The sequence below is a fragment of the Branchiostoma belcheri genome, unplaced genomic scaffold, assembly GCF_001625305.1.
Source record: "Branchiostoma belcheri isolate BF01 breed outbred unplaced genomic scaffold, Haploidv18h27 scaffold16, whole genome shotgun sequence".
NCBI classification, from domain to species: Eukaryota; Metazoa; Chordata; class Leptocardii; order Amphioxiformes; family Branchiostomatidae; genus Branchiostoma; species Branchiostoma belcheri.
Window position 1 is genome coordinate 3,462,556 of NW_017803046.1, and position 16,079 is coordinate 3,478,634.

At 40.0% G+C, this 16,079-nt stretch overlaps 1 protein-coding gene across 10 annotated transcripts in view; it reads right to left on the reverse strand.

Annotated features, from left to right (window-relative positions):
* LOC109465999 (nuclear receptor subfamily 6 group A member 1-like) overlaps positions 1-16,079 on the reverse strand; it is a 91,659-nt gene that overhangs the window by 14,893 nt on the left and 60,687 nt on the right. For 8 of the 10 annotated variants that reach the window (XM_019763507.1, XM_019763509.1, XM_019763508.1 and 5 more), the window contains one exon: positions 2,642-2,689. In XM_019763507.1, coding sequence (XP_019619066.1) covers positions 2,642-2,689 — 48 coding nt within the window. Of the gene's footprint in view, positions 1-2,641; positions 2,690-5,763; positions 5,977-14,276; positions 14,348-16,079 lie in introns of those variants that run through there. The other 2 variants (XM_019763514.1, XM_019763516.1) reach the window with 2 other exon arrangements.

Sequence of the window (16,079 nt, forward strand, 5' to 3'; positions counted from 1 at the left end):
TACACAGCAGTATTCTGGGAGGGGGCAAAAATGCATGAAGCCAAGGCCAATGACTACAAGTTTTAGTCAACATGGCCTCCTGCCAAGAAATGCGCATGCCAAGTAAAATACTTTCCTTACGTTCTCTGCGTTCCATGGTGAACGTGCCGCGGCATTTCAAAAGCCACGTGGTTCCATATGTAACTAGAGCAATCACAGTTCTAATATCAACACTAGTAGTGATAGACTGCACGTAATCACTACAACAATACCTGCATTCATGTTGCAAATTTACATGTTACACTTGGTAAATGAAAGTTCCAGGTACATGTAATAACAACCTCTGTAAAAATGAGGCTGTAAAAAAAATTGCCTCTGAATGCACCTGAATCCCCCGTTCGGGTTGGACGGGTACAAATTGGAATGGCCAAATGTAACATGAAGAACCAGTTTGAGGCAAAATTATTTGTGACATCATGTCAGTGACATTTCGTCCAACTGTAGTTATGCATGCCAAGTTCACAACGTTAACATAAACATCCCCATGATTTTGCTACAAAGCCTTATAATTACTGGTACTTGTGAATTCAATCAACCGCAGGCATCAGTGGAGAATTACTTAGCAGATATTACCAAGTTTTACAAGGTTTCCATTGTAGGTCATTGTACTATCATAACCTCGCATCAACCTTTAATTTCAAGCTAAATGCTTACAATTTTCTGCTCTATAGCACACTGACAATGGCTGTTGTCTGGAAAATTAACACTTTCAAGGATCTGTCAGACATTGTCATTTTGACATATTGCACGTACTGCATAAGTCACGTGCACACGTGGCAGTGCACGTACACCCTATCTACAGGGGTGCCCTTATGAAATTCGTACAAATTTTTAAGGCAGTGTGAGAAGGTAGTACATGTTTCTTAGTGTTTTTGCTAATGATATGTTGACTTACACACCATTCCTGTTTAACAACAAAATGACTAATCCCCCTGGTGTTGCGATCTTGGATATCCCACTCACGTGACGTCTTGTCACGTGACACTGGTTTGCATACAAGTACATTTTTCGTGCGGTTCTCACCTACATACTATTATTTTTTCATACAATTCATACAGATGCATGAATAGGTAGCCTCACCCACCTCATGTCTCTGTCTCTTTAACACATCCAATTCTACCAATACCGAGACCCTGATTCATGTCAGAGAGGTTGTAACAATTCTAAAAATAAGTTTTTAGATTCAATTTTCTTTTCAATTTGCTTCAAAATATTGAGTGACTTTAGTTAGAGCCCAGTCACGTGAACCACATAAATATCTTCAACTGCCAATTCACACTCTTCACAAATGTTTAATTGGCCAGAAAATGGGTCTTTAACAAAAAAAAAAACAGAATCATGTGGCGCAAAAATGTAGTAGATTTTGACTCTATACTGCTCACGAGGAACTTTAGCATCTAAATCCTGAGGAGCATCGCTGGTTTAAAAAAAAAAGACATCTCCTCACTGCACACTACACCCATTTTCTTTGAGAGTCTGAGACAGCAGTCAATGCCTTGGGTCAAGATTTGTACAAAAAACTTGCCAAACCAGATCTACTGATGACCCCTGCACCCTTCTGTGCTCAGTGCAGCATGAACACAGGCACATGTTGTAAAGAATACAGGGTGGGACCAGGTAAAGATATCTATTCAATGTCATATACGGTTGTCCCATTTATGGAAGAGACGAACTATGGGAGGCACAGAACTTCTTCCCTTTTAGTCCAGTTCTCATGAGAAGATACACATTTTATCTTTAATTTCACATTAAGAAAGTGCCATCATACTGACCTTGAAGTCCTGATCTTTATAATGAATGCCTCCACAGAAAATTGGTAGCCAAATCTAATCTTATCTTTATGCCACAATACAACTTGGTACTTATACCATACCTCTACAAACACCTGTTAGATTTTACCGCATTCTTCTTAATAATATCCTTTGGCTTCTGAAGTCCCCAACAAACCGATACAAAGTTGGTGTGATACAGAACATACCCTATGTACAATATAACGTTAAAAACTGAATTTCAGCTACTGACAGATAGATATACAACTTCCCACCCACCCTCACCCATCCCTTCCTCTGGGTTCATCTGTAGTTCACAGCGTTAACACTGGTACGTTGTGCCGAAGGGCAAAAGAAAGGCAGTTATACATGCTATAACAATTCCTGCCTCTCATTAATTTCAAAAGGTTAGAGCACAATTTTGCTGGGAAAAGATCAAGGTCGGGACAGTTCTTATGATAAAAATATGATTCGCAAAAATGTGTGAATATTTCCTTGTGAAAAGTTCAACCTGGTGGTATTTTGATAAATACTCATGTTGTTTAGAACAATTTATCCGTTTGACTGTATCATCCAGTACAGGATGGTACAGTCAAAGCCCTAGAGAAAAAAAGAACATCAGGCTATACTGAATTTGCTATATTCAACAGGTGGTTACAGAGCTGACATCCCCTTTCCCGAATAACCAACAACATGTTATTGTATCAAAAACAGCAACACCAGTGCAAACAGGATTTCTCTCCTATATCCTGTTGAGATGTTTTGACAGAATGCCTACAGTACTAGATAGAGGAAATAAAAAATGGTCCTGATGGACAACTGGAGGGACTTACTGTCAGGCGTCACTGGAAGGTTCCATGAGTTCCCGTCCATGACAGGGACTGTAGAAAAGGACAAAACAAAAAACGATTTAAAACTTATTTCACACAGTCTTGTTCTTTGCACTTCACAAACAACTCTTTGCACTCTCCTGTATGGCCCAGGTTCTACATTTATAATAGAGTTTACTAACATGATACCTTTCTCTATAGCCCATTGAGATGGGCTGTTGCACCCGGCTTGCATTATTTTACTAACTTGGCAAAATTGAAAGACTCCACATGTCCCTGTTGTTAACTTGTTACACAGTTAGTTACCTCTTTCTAAAGAGGACTTCTGCATCTTGAACTTGTCTTGTTGCTTGTGTCAATTTTCAGTTTGGTTTTCCCTACAAAAGAAGTGACAGATCAAAGAAATAGCACAGAAGTAAGAAGGCTGTTCGTGTCATCACTTGATTTCATTTCTTTTTTCTTCTGAATGATGAAAACTTTCAGTCAAGTTTGACTGTTCTAGGACGTATTTACTCTAGTGCCCATATTGAGGCATTCTGTACAGCTTTGCTTGTGTTTTGCTCTGTTTTGTATGTAATTGTTGATTCTTATTTACCACATGATTGTACAAATCAGTTTTATTCAGCTTGTTCATACGGCAAGGCTGATTTTCTGAATAAAACTGTAAGTTTGGCGTTACTGTGAGTATTGGTGGTGAGGCTGATTTTCTAATTTTCACCCATCAAATGCCTGTTGTTTTCTTATAAAAAGCTGTTACCAACAAGTAACACAGATCAACGTTTTTCAATATTCAACAAAGTAACAAGAAAAACCTTGTCCTTAGGCCACTCTTGATGTTTAACAATCAGTTCATAAGAAACCTACATATTAAATAAAATTGAGGATTCTGAGAAATGCTCTTAGAAAAATAAGTTAAATACCACTACTGCTAGTAATAGAAAGAGATGTAATTTTTCATTAAATTTTTCAGTCTGGGCATGCTGTTGATGCCTGACTTCAAGCCATTACTAGCATACTTGAAAAAGCAGGACTACTTTTCCTGCATACCTACATGTATCTCTAAATTCTAATGAACACTGGACTAAGTAAGCCTTCTTCGCAGACTTGTAGGGCGGCGGCGTTATTTTTTTTTTGGTGAGCAACGCGAGTTATTCTCATATATAAATGAACACTGGACTAAGCACGAATTCAGCTAAGTGACACAAACCATCCTCAGCATAACCACATATGGAGGTGTAGATGGACAAAGAGAACACAATATTTTACAACAGGACATTCAAGGATATAGGATGCAACCATAGTTTTGCATGTTGTGTGAACCATATCTTACAATGCTCAGGAGATGCATTCAGCTGCTACTATGACTGGGACAGTCATTTTGTGAAGTGAGTGAGTGAGTGAGTGAGTGAGTGAGTGAGTGAGTGAGTGAGTGAGTGAGTGAGTGAGTGAGTGAGTGAGTGAGTGAGTGAGTGAGTGAGTGAGTGAGTGAGTGAGTGAGTGAGTGAGTGAGTGAGTGAGTGAGTGAGTGAGTGAGTGAGTGAGTGAAACCTTTCGCAGCTTAACCAGGCATTGGGTTGATTTGGTATCTATTCATTTCTAGTTTCACTATCATGAAAAAATTTTACAGTTTTCTATCATGTTAACAACTCATACTGCATGCATAAGCTATCTACCTATTTCCATGTTATTTGTAGCAACAGTGTATAATAAAACAGCTTTTTATTTCTCTATCATAAGGTATGGATACGTGAGAACAGAGTAAATGTTCTTGTTAACGCCATAATTTTTTCCTCTTTCTGCAGATGAACTCTTCTTCCATACTTTTTCCAACCATGAATTATTGGCATATGACACGCGTACTTTATTTTATTATCCCCATGCACAGGATGTACACACGGAACTCAGGGTTTTCTGCCGGTTTTGTCAACAGTCAAAACATAACATTGTGCACCGCAGCGCTACCTGAATTGTAACTTAATGGAGGCCCACTGTGAAAGAAAGGGAGCACTACAAAATGGAGTTGAAATTGGACTTAAAGTAACTTCCCACAAGAGCACAACTTCATTTTCTGTATTTGTTCCCATTGTTTTCTGTCATGACTGTTTTACGCAAGTTTTTCCCAGTTAATTTCCTGATTCCCAGTACAAGACACGTGACTGTAATTCTTAAGTTAGCCTACCCACAGGGTCATGGTGCCCTTAAGTAATGTTACAGGGGGCCGCCCTGTGTTGTTACGTGCTGATCAAAAGCTACGTGATAAGCATGGGTAAGGTACATACACCGCATGTGCGGTCTTGACTCCGTGCGCAGATTTGCGCATGTCAGTGTGTGACTGTGAGGGAACGTACACAGAGGCGCATGCCTGCGGCCAGGTATTAAAGTACGTAGACATGACTTCGACCGATATATTAAATATTCCAACATTCAAGACAGCAACTACCCTTGTTTTTTCTATTAAAAGTGTAAGATCCTGTTTTTCACCACAAACAGGAACACTAACTTGTTTTCACCAAAACAGTGCAAGGAGTTATGGTATATTAAAACTATCAAGTGAAAAAGTAACACTCCTAGGACATTTCAACTATGGATGACATACAAGCCTTCTAGCTTGTAAAAAATAGGTTGATAATTTATGTATACAAAGTAGCAATAAATAATCCTGTACGGTATGATGTATTATCTTGAAGTTAGTGATTAATTGTGCAAAGACAAGTTTGCAAACATGCTGACAAAAAGACAACTCGTGGCACGACAAATAATATCCTGCTACTACACACACCATGCACTTCAAGTTTAACCTGCTTTAAATACCTCTTCCTTTACAAATACATGTACATGCACAGTATATCTCAGCTGAAACATGTGATAAGTGTGATATGCTTTATCCCTAAAACACAAAATACAACAGTAACTGGTATTGTTGATAGCCGACATGTTGAAAAGGCCTTTCTATTTTTGAATTAGTCTACGAAGAAATTAAATAATGCAGACATAATTTACCTTCAAAATGCATCACAATAACTAAGATTGTGGTACTTAAGCCTGCACGAGAGAAACCTGAACTACAGCTTATGCGTACACAAATTCTACCGGGCCTGAAAAAAACAACTTATCTAAATACATACCTCCAAACTTGAAGAGCCCAAAGTTTGGAAAGTCATATGCAGAAAAGGAGTCAACAATCACGGGGAGGGTTGAGGTGTCTAGGTCTGCCATGTTGTGGTATTCTACATAACAGACTAGGCAAGAAAACTAGGTTGGTCTACCACCCTGCTTCGGTTGGTCTCACAGAATGTACCATGTACTGTGCCCACCTCGCATGCTTTTGTATCAAATAGCTGCGTGGTTGGTCACCTGTGGGTTGGGCCCCTGGCATGACAGTGAGGTTGGTGCACACTCGCACTTGGGCCGAAGCAACTCCATTCCCTGTGTGCGGTTTGTTTGTTTGACAATAGCGCGACTTCTCACTTCACTACCTTCGGTGTCAGGTCAATTACACGGCTCTTTTGTTAAACAAATGAAGTTGCCCTAATACTTTTGTTTACACACGACACAAAATTTAAACAAAAACAAGATAAATATATTACCCTAAACTACAATCAGGAAGAAACCGATTCAAAGAAGTGTAATTTGTGTTCTTGGAAAGGAAGAAACTTAATTCAAATTCTTGTTTTCAATGGAAAAACTTGTTTCCTATGGAAGAAGCAGACATATGGTTTGGCAGTCGCCCTGCATACCTGCACAGAAGCTGGGAGCTCTGCATGAATGAGTGTGGTGAAGAAAGGGAACAAGACGACAAGGTCACTGCCACATCACCATTTCAATGCCATTGTGTGTTTTCAGACCAAAGGTGTTTCAACAGGTCCTGGCCTTAATCAACATAAAATCAAATTTTGATGACATGCCTTTGTTCTTATGGACTTTTAACTCCATATGGATTATCCTGTTGTGTTTTTTTTTTAGACAAAGCCATGATTATTCATTGACAAACAAATTGGGTGTGACGTGTGGGAATACGAAACAAAAACATGTAAAATTCTGTATTGTTCAATATTTGACTGCTACCTTAGCAAGACAACTATGTAACCTCTGTATTGCGACATATACTATGCTATGCGTATCAACAAATCTACAACCACATAGCCACTGACCACTGGGTCTAAGTTCAAATGAGACTATGATCTGGGTCTAAGTTCAAATGAGGCTACCATAAAGTAAAACATTTCATTCATGAAACTGGTCAGGTAACACAAACATCCTCTTTCTTCCGAGTAAACCTTGCTTCAAGTTGCTTTACTCTGGCTTCAAGTTGAGCTGCCAAGTAAGGTGTTTTTTTCCACTTGCGCATAATTCCCAGGAGACACGTGAATGGGGCTCTGACAGGTGAAGTGTACCCTTTGTATTTGAGCAGCACACATGACCTGGCCTTGACACTGGGGCAGGTTGTGCCACCTTTGTTCCAGCCCAACACTAACGGAAACATGGAATATAATCTCCTGTGTGACCTACGTCAAGGATGAATTAAGCGCCCGTGGCACCTCCCACAAAGCCTGTAAAGAATGTCCTTTCACATGATGAGGATATCTTTTCCTTCCTGGGCAAAGTCCTGATGACATTTCACCCTGTGGTCTTCAATGATGACAGAAACATAAATATTTATTTAGACCAGGTATCTTATGTAGGGAACCCATGCTTTCATAAGGATATATTGTATAAAAGATTGTGCTGATTTCAATGCCTATACAATGTTTTCATCTTTTTCCTGTGATAAATTTCATGGCAGGAACAACAAGTTTTAAGTTATAATATACTTGCGTTTAAGTCTATTAGGCTACAGTACCAGTATTTGTACCCATACGTAAATGATTTTTGTGGTACAATACCAGTACTTGTGTATCATAGGCTGCCTTGTATGTTATGTACAATAGATGTAGGCATGCCCGCGTTATCGTACAAGAACATCACAGTCCTGTTGACCATTATTTTATACGACCCTGCCCTTGAGATTGTTATTTAAGCCTGTGACTAAGCCAGCTGGCCGTATTTACCAGGTACACACACACCCTAACCTTGACACTCCCAAAATAAACATTCCTGAGTGAACATGAACGCTGAGTGAAGACACAGGTATCAAATCACCTGTAACCATGCTGGGAGGACAAAGGAAGATCCCATCTAAGAATAGACAAATTTCAACCTCAAAGTAAGTTAACATCCAGCCTTATAGAGGCAAAAAATATTGTGACCCACAATAAAACACCATTTTGCAATTGATATTTCTGTCTCTCTTATGAATGGTTCATGTTATTGTTATTATTCCCAGTTCTTCTGTAAGTAACTCTTACTATCTAGCTTATATAATCGTGGACCAATACAAGGTGTTTATCAAAGCACAATTTTTAGAACCGTTGTATGAATGAAGTTCACACGAGGAGACGTACCATTGTTCCTTACCTCAGCATCCATGATTGCCCCCAGAATAGATGCTACATAAACATGCCGTACCGCCAACCCTCGATTCTTACCATGCTCTTGGCAATGAAAGTGATTCACCTTGACCCGAAACAACAGCGCATCAATAAACATTAGATCAGAGTCAAGGGTCAACCACAGTCAATAACGGACTGAAATATCGGCCGGTACTCATTTTGATTTCTCCTCTTCATCCACAATTTATCCCAATCCATCATTACCACAAGCACATCCCCAGACAATTTCAGTAAGAGAATACCATGTCATATTTTTCATAGTATGCATATATGTATAATTTTCCCCTTGGTTTTTATTTTAGCGTATTCAAATAACAGTTATTTTAGGGGGCATCAGCTTGTGCTAGTGGGGTATACCAGGGGTGGATAGTAACATGTGCATGTACATGTAAACAAAGCAACCAGGATATGATTCCGGCGATGGGTCATTAACCTAGGAAAAACATTTACATGTACATCAACATGATTCTGCCAAGGTTGGTGAACCATAAAGAATCTGAATGGCTTCTTGGCATTATCTATCCCTATTGCATTTAAATGAACTTAAAAGATAACTGAACATATAGCACAAGCCAAATTTTCATACCACTAACTGCAAGCAATGCACACAGCTATGAAAAGCAAGTCCTATTTTATAATGGTTTTATTTTAATAAGATGGCTAATGTGCACAGACCTATCAGTACTACTTGGCGAAATGCATTTGAATCTGTATGATTTCATTGCCACCTGCTTTGCTTCCACATGTACTCTTTTGCTGCTCTGTGTCACAATCAGATACAAGATCAGTTTACTGACCCTTAAAAAAATCTGATCAATAACTGTTCTTTCCCTACATGAACCACACATCAAGTACTGATACCACAAGTGCTTCAAAAATATAATGTTGATGGCTCAGGTACATTAAATATTAACCTTGAGAATGCAATTAACTTCTGCTCCTTGTTAAGTATCACTCTCATGGGCCAAATAAACTCAGTTATAATCATCACATTCCTTTGAGTGAAATTTGACGTAATTCCCAAGAAAAAATATTGTTCTCTTGGTGCAGGAATGATTTGCACAATGCACAGATCCTGAATTATTATGTCATGAAAAAGAAAAAAATTAAATTGTTACATGTTCAAGACTGAAAAAGGGGAATAAAGACCTTTCTACTATGAAAGATTTACAAGCCTTGTCAAAACATTAGCTACTGTGTTAGAAAGAACATGCAGTACCATTACAAACCACTAAATGGTGCTCATGAGCCATAAAGGCATCCATTCTGAAATCTCCATTTATGTGAGCAAATCATCCCCTCAACAAAAGCGGTACGGATAAACCTCCTCCCAAAAGGCCACCTACTACAGAGGAGGTTAAAGGCTCAGCCCATTTTTATTTTACAACTGCAAATTGAGTTTAGTAGAGCCTCCCCACTGTTAGAGGCCGCTTTGGAGTGTTACGCCGAAGGGCAGTTACACCGGCAGTATACACAGAACATGGCTTTTAATGGACCTTGTCATTACAGTTTTTACGAACTCCCCTAGCCGCTGATAAAAACTTTAAGGTTTGTCTCCCCTTCGGGTCATCCTATGTGTAGTTCCAGTCTAAGCCGTGTCTCATAGTCATACATGTGTACATCTGCAGTTTGCATGATGTTACATAGGTGGCGCCTGAGTACACACATGCTAGTAAATTTACAAGGCTTTGCAAATGAAGATTTTCTGGGATCACCGTGCTATGTATGAGTAGGGGCAAGCAAGCAACTAGGCAGCAAAACAATAGAAGACACCAGCCTGACATGTAAGCTGACAACAATGCTGTGTCCTTTGTTAACCTTTGATAGAAAAGATTTGTTTTGAAATGAGTCCTGAGAAAAATTTGGGGCATACGTAGCAGAGTCTAAATGATGAACAAAGTCTACACTGACAAATTGACACCTACCAGCTTGTACTTTAGTAGTAGCAGGTTGAGGTATAACAATGTCCAAATGGTTTTTAAATGTCCAACGCCCCCCCACCCCTATTCTACACTTCGCCTGTGCTGGAACAGTTCCAAAGTTCTGCCAGCAGATACTGGCTGGCTGGCTGCCAACTAGACGCCAAAAATGACAACTACAAACAATGAGGACTATAACTGAACATAAACTGAACATCTGTGCTACTTTATTGCTCCAAGCGAAATTGGATCAATGATAGGTCCTATTCTGGGCAACAGTATAGATCAAACTATAGGATGAAGTTAGTGTAGTGTAGACTATAGTACGCAACACTCCAAAGTGTATACCTTCCCTTGTATTGGAATCGTCCGGTCCCGTGACTGCGGGCGCCACACTTTAAAAGACATGTGTGCCAGTAGTACAGTACAACAGTTCATGTACTGATGCTGCGCTTATATAATTAATGGGAGCTGAGAGAACTGATGGCAGACTTGGATTGCAGCCAACGTGCAGCAGAGTTCAAGGTTACATTCACTGGCATTCAGCACCGACCGACCTTCCAACTCAACAGTTACTGTTAAACAATCTAGACAAACAGTGCCCTATTCTTTCCCAAACAGTGCCCATATACAGCATGCTACAAGCTATTTTATCTTGTTGCAATGATGGTCGCTTTCGCCCGTGGAATAGCCCGTGTCTCGTGACCTCTGCGCGCCAAGTTTGAAAGGCACGTGGACCCAAGGCCGGATGATTTTCAGCTATTAGCTTTCAAGGCCATGTTGGCACAGATCATGGCTTGAGGCTTTTACGTGCTAAAGAGCGATCAGTCATCCTGTCTGCCAAGGACACAGCCAGTAGGTTAAGTAGGGTAAGAAGTTTCTGGAGGAGTTGGCTATAAAAATGTCACTCCTGATAGCTTCTGGTTTACAGGAAATGGATCTTATCCATCCAAGTATCTGTTCAAGTATGACCTGTAAATGTTACCGAGGCCAAAACTTGCCCATGAGAAAAATGGAGACTTGGTAAACTTTAGGTAGATCCGTAACAATTCTGACCATATCTAGATTTTTCCTCCAGTGTTTTTTTAAACCCATGATCATTGTTAAAGTCATCCTGAGTATAAACACTAGGTAAATATCTAAGTGAGCATACTGAACTATGGTTACAATTACATGGGACACATTACTGAGCTGGACAAAGCTGAACATGCTTCAGGCTCATTATTTTACCTCAGAATGAGAGGACTCTTATCATATAACCAGTTGGCAAAGAGCCAAAGCCTCCAGCAGTCCTTTAGCACTGCTTTGTGTCTCTGTCCTACTTGCAAGTATGTCAACAGGACCCTTGGACTTGTTGGAAACAGTAAATTCAGTGGGAACAAACATCACAGGGTCCAAAAGTATCATAAAAGAATGCATTTTAATGATTAAACTCGAAATGAAAAATAAATGTTTTATACTGCAGCTGTACTCCCCAGTTTCAGCAGTGGTATGCCCCTGTCTGTCTATTTAGAATGGCTAGCTTGCCTCTGGAATCTCAAATCTACAATGATCTTCCATCCCCTTACCAGAGTCAAGTTCTGAGCCTTAGAAATTACTGTTTTAACCATACAGTACCCAATCACGATCAAATAGATCCATATTTTTTTGCACACTATTCAATAACCCAAAAAAACAAACACATACTAGTAATAGTCCTTTTCTTGGTATTTGGTTCAAGTATTTGGCCACTCGAAATCTTCTTGTCTCACTTCCCACAGTAAATGCTTCTCCTGTAATACCAAGGAGGTTAGAGGACCACCTTGGTGAGAGCTATAAATTTTTCTCAGAAAGGTCCAGTTCCGTCAAAACAGGAAGAAGGAACACTTCTTCTTTTTGGTATATGAAAAACACTTTTCATGGGCAGGCACTTACATAGTTGAACAACAGGATGCTGAGTCACAGTAAAAAGGTAAAGTAATGTCTTCGTGCCAGGAGTTTGGGGAATCCAGGAAATGGTATTTGCAACAGGTACTTTAACCCACACTGTGTGGTGCAGGAAATCACTCAAGACAGGGAAAATACAGGCGTGGGTTTAGAAATGTCACCTGGCTTCCTGTCAGAGCCTTGTAGATCCTGTCCATCCAATAATCAGGCATCCTGAAATCGACTTACTAATATTGCTGCTGACGACACATTTTTTTCCACATCCATTACAGTCATTGTCAAATTCTTAAGTTAGATTTTAATTGAATACTTCTCCACCCCACACCAATCCCAATAGTCTACAATTAACTTTTGAAAATGACAATTATTATATTATATACAGCATGTAATTTCAATCTGGTTTTATCATTTTTTGTAGGAACCAACCTTGAAATTTCAGGAAAATAATAATGAATTTGAACCTTGATGTACTGGTATGTACATGTAGTGCTGATCAGAATTAAAAGATTTTGAAATGGAATCTGATGAAATGTTTTCATCCTCCCTTCTTTGCTTGCCAGGCTCTGTCCACTTGAAGACTCTGACCTTTGCAATGACCCCTGTATCTTCCTGCCTGAGAAGTCCCATCTGTCAGGCGAGGGGCAGCGGTATCAGCAGATAACAGCTGCTGCTGCACAGGCACAGCCAAATAACGTTGACCTACATACTTCTGACCACCACACTCATCACTGAGGAAAAACAGGGGAGTGCTTGTACATACAGAAGCATCACTGGCTCCTGAGTCATGATACAGTAACCATCAAGTCCCATAATAAAATTCCTGGCAGCATTCAGCGATTTTGTTTTGATTGTTGGTCATCTTTGTTCGTATGCAAACGAGAATACTACTAAGCCTGACAGAAACAAATGATGTTTTTATCACCACATTGTTCTTGATAATTATGGTGCCTCAGTGATTCAAATCACTCAACAAAAGCTGAATTACTGTATGAGGAGTCACAGATCAGGTCTGTGTCGTTCACAAGTTGTCGTTAACGGTATTTTATGGACTCAACATTGAGAGGCTCATTAAAGCTTGGTGGGCCAGCGATGATCCTGGGTTATGGGTGCTACAGTTTCAGGGTACATTTAGCAGCACACACAAGCAACCACAAATAGCTCCACCCTCTCACCCCTTTTACTGCTATTTATAAAACCCCATGACCTGGAAGGGGACAGTGAGGCATCCTTCCCTCAATCCATCTACACTAACCACTAGCCTACATAATCACTGTGAAATTTTTAATTTGCTCCCAGTTCACACCACGTAGAGTACCACACTGCCTGTCTCAATGTGCTAGTTCTTACACTGAAAAATCAACAACATTGGACTGAGAGTTGACATTAATCTCTGCAGTGAATTTGGCCGCCCCTTCACTACAACATTACTGGACAATCCCCACCCATTCCATCTCACATCCCTGATGTGTGCAATCTGGGCCTGGGGTTGTGCACGAAAAACATCAGAACGTGAGACTGACCATGTAACATAGTAACATGTACATGTCTCTGTACCACCCCAAAGATTGATGTATGTAAATAATATCCTATAGATTATACCCCACAAACCTAGCATACCTATGGTAGAAGGTAGCCATGATGTGACAGACAAGTCCATGCACAAGTGACGTAGCCCTGAATTTATGGCCCTCCCAGCAAGCTACTCACTGTTATGGTAATAAAATTCATGGTGCCTACCTGCAATCTGTAATGGCCTCGCAACGTACGCAAAAGGGAAATGAATCTTACTACTGCACTCTCCCGTATTCTACATGAATTGGTGGTTTCATAGTACATTTCCAAAGAAAGAAACCTACACAGTACATTGTGTGTTTGACCAGCCCTATTTCAGAGAAAAACACTGCTCCTATATATGGAAATGAAATCAGTTGAAAGGAAATAAAAAACATGTATAGCCTGCCTTTGACCTTCAAATCGCAAGGACAGAAAAGGAACAGATGCATTTTCATGAGCATCTGTAGTTTAAACAGTCTGCATTTTGCAGCCGAATGCTCCCTAACAAAATGGAGGGGAGCACTATAATGCCTGTGGTACCTGGCTGTCACACTACATCAAATCATGCATAACATGTATATGAACAGACTCAGCAGCTGAAAATGCGTAGCTGGCGTTAAACTGAAGTAAGGGTACAACACTGCTACACATCCTACTAAATCTGTGACATTTTCCCACTAAACTTCCACCCTTGGTGTGTATTTTGGAGCTAGAATAACCTGTGCTGTGCAGAAGAAAGGGTGCACCTACCCATTTTCTGTCACCTCCACCTTCCAACCCAAGTTGATGAATGATCGTGACCTAGATTCCTCTGTGAACGCCACACCCATGGCCCTGACCATGACGCAAACGGGGGAGGCAAGGCGCCCTTTTTTTTCAAAAGACCCTCTTGCATCCCTGCTCTAGTTGTAGTCAAATATTTTTATGTCTTAATGATTCCATAAGTTCAACGAATGAAACAAAACAGATACAACCTACCCTATACAGAAGCTCACATTGAGGAAGCTTTCTGGTAGGAGGCTCAAGTTATGACACCATAACATGCCGACACATTGTTGTACATGGGAACACTTAGTCATTTCAGCAAATTGGGTTATCGTAAACTGTAGATTTAAAACCTAAGCCTCTTCCTGTCTGACTATATGCAAGGGTAAATGAGTCAACGATCAAATTTCTCCGGCCATGAATTGATGTTTGTAAAACAGGTGCCATTTGCGCACCTTAGGAAATGATCAATAGGAGGGACACATTGATTAATTTACCTGACCTAGTTCTTTCCTCTATTTTTGCACCCCTGACTTCCAAACTGGTATGACCATGACATCTGATAGCAGTAAAAGGGTGGGAAGCTGAAAATGGACCAGGTTTTGTATTGTTGCAGCCAGGCCTGCAGACAATAACACTTGACTTGTCCGGCAGGTTTTCCCGCTCAAGTGGGACAAAAAAGGAGTTATCCACCCGACTGTCATGGAACAAAAGGAAGGAAAGAAGCCATGATTAGAGGGTCGAGGGAGTCTTAATGCAGACAATTTCAACTATGTACATTTGTACATTGTGTTTGGAACCCATAACAAACAGCCTGGACATCATGACGAATGTTGTCAACAAAACGACTGACGTAAACTTTCCGTCTTTCCTCATACATATAACAAAACTTTGGGACGAATCTAAGAAAAGAAATGCAGAATTTTCCTTCAGAAAACATACAACAATTGACCTCTGTGACGACTTTGTAATGTTATTCCCGCATCTATGCTATATAAAGCAAGACGGTCTGGTTCATTGCTAGAAAGGTAGAAAGGCAAGGGGAGGGATTCCTTTATAAGGCCGCTCGGATGCCTGACCTAAATACCAGGGGGGGACTCAGCCATGTTTCCTTCCACCAGGCTTGATCCTGACCCTAAACGTACCATCGCCATCTGGGATATTTTATATAGCTCATCCTTCCTTTGTCTTCCAGTAGGGTTACTCATTAGGACAGACCAAATTCAGAAGGGAACGTTTGTCAGCCAAATAAAGTATACAACTCTCTCTGTGCACACATACCTGCTGTTTAACTTTAAACATTCTTTCATCTTTGATTTCTTACAATTAGCCGAGTGAACAAGTTGGAGATTGCCTGGGGCAAAGTATGTGGATAATGACTACTAAGTAACCCTAGCTTGCAAAGATCTTAGAAAGTGATACGCAGGTGCTATGTGTATGCATAGATTTTCTATTTCTACTGAGAAGTAGAAATTTCTACTACATTTTAGTACCCTTTGTTTTGCAAGTAATACAGTATTTACTAAAGCGAATGAAGATTACATAATTACCAAAAGTCAGTACCAACTGAAAAAGTGAAACACAGGCTAGAGGGTTGTGTTTACACTTTGCATTGCATGTTATCAATTTCTGTGTATGGAAGTTTTTCATTCAGGAAAACTATGCCATCTGTAAGAAATTTCACAAAAATGCAGATTTTCAATTGGAATAATAAATGCCCTTCGTATTGCATAGAAATGAAACTTAACACAGCCAACAAGAAAATGTGATGGAAAGATCAGCTGTCCT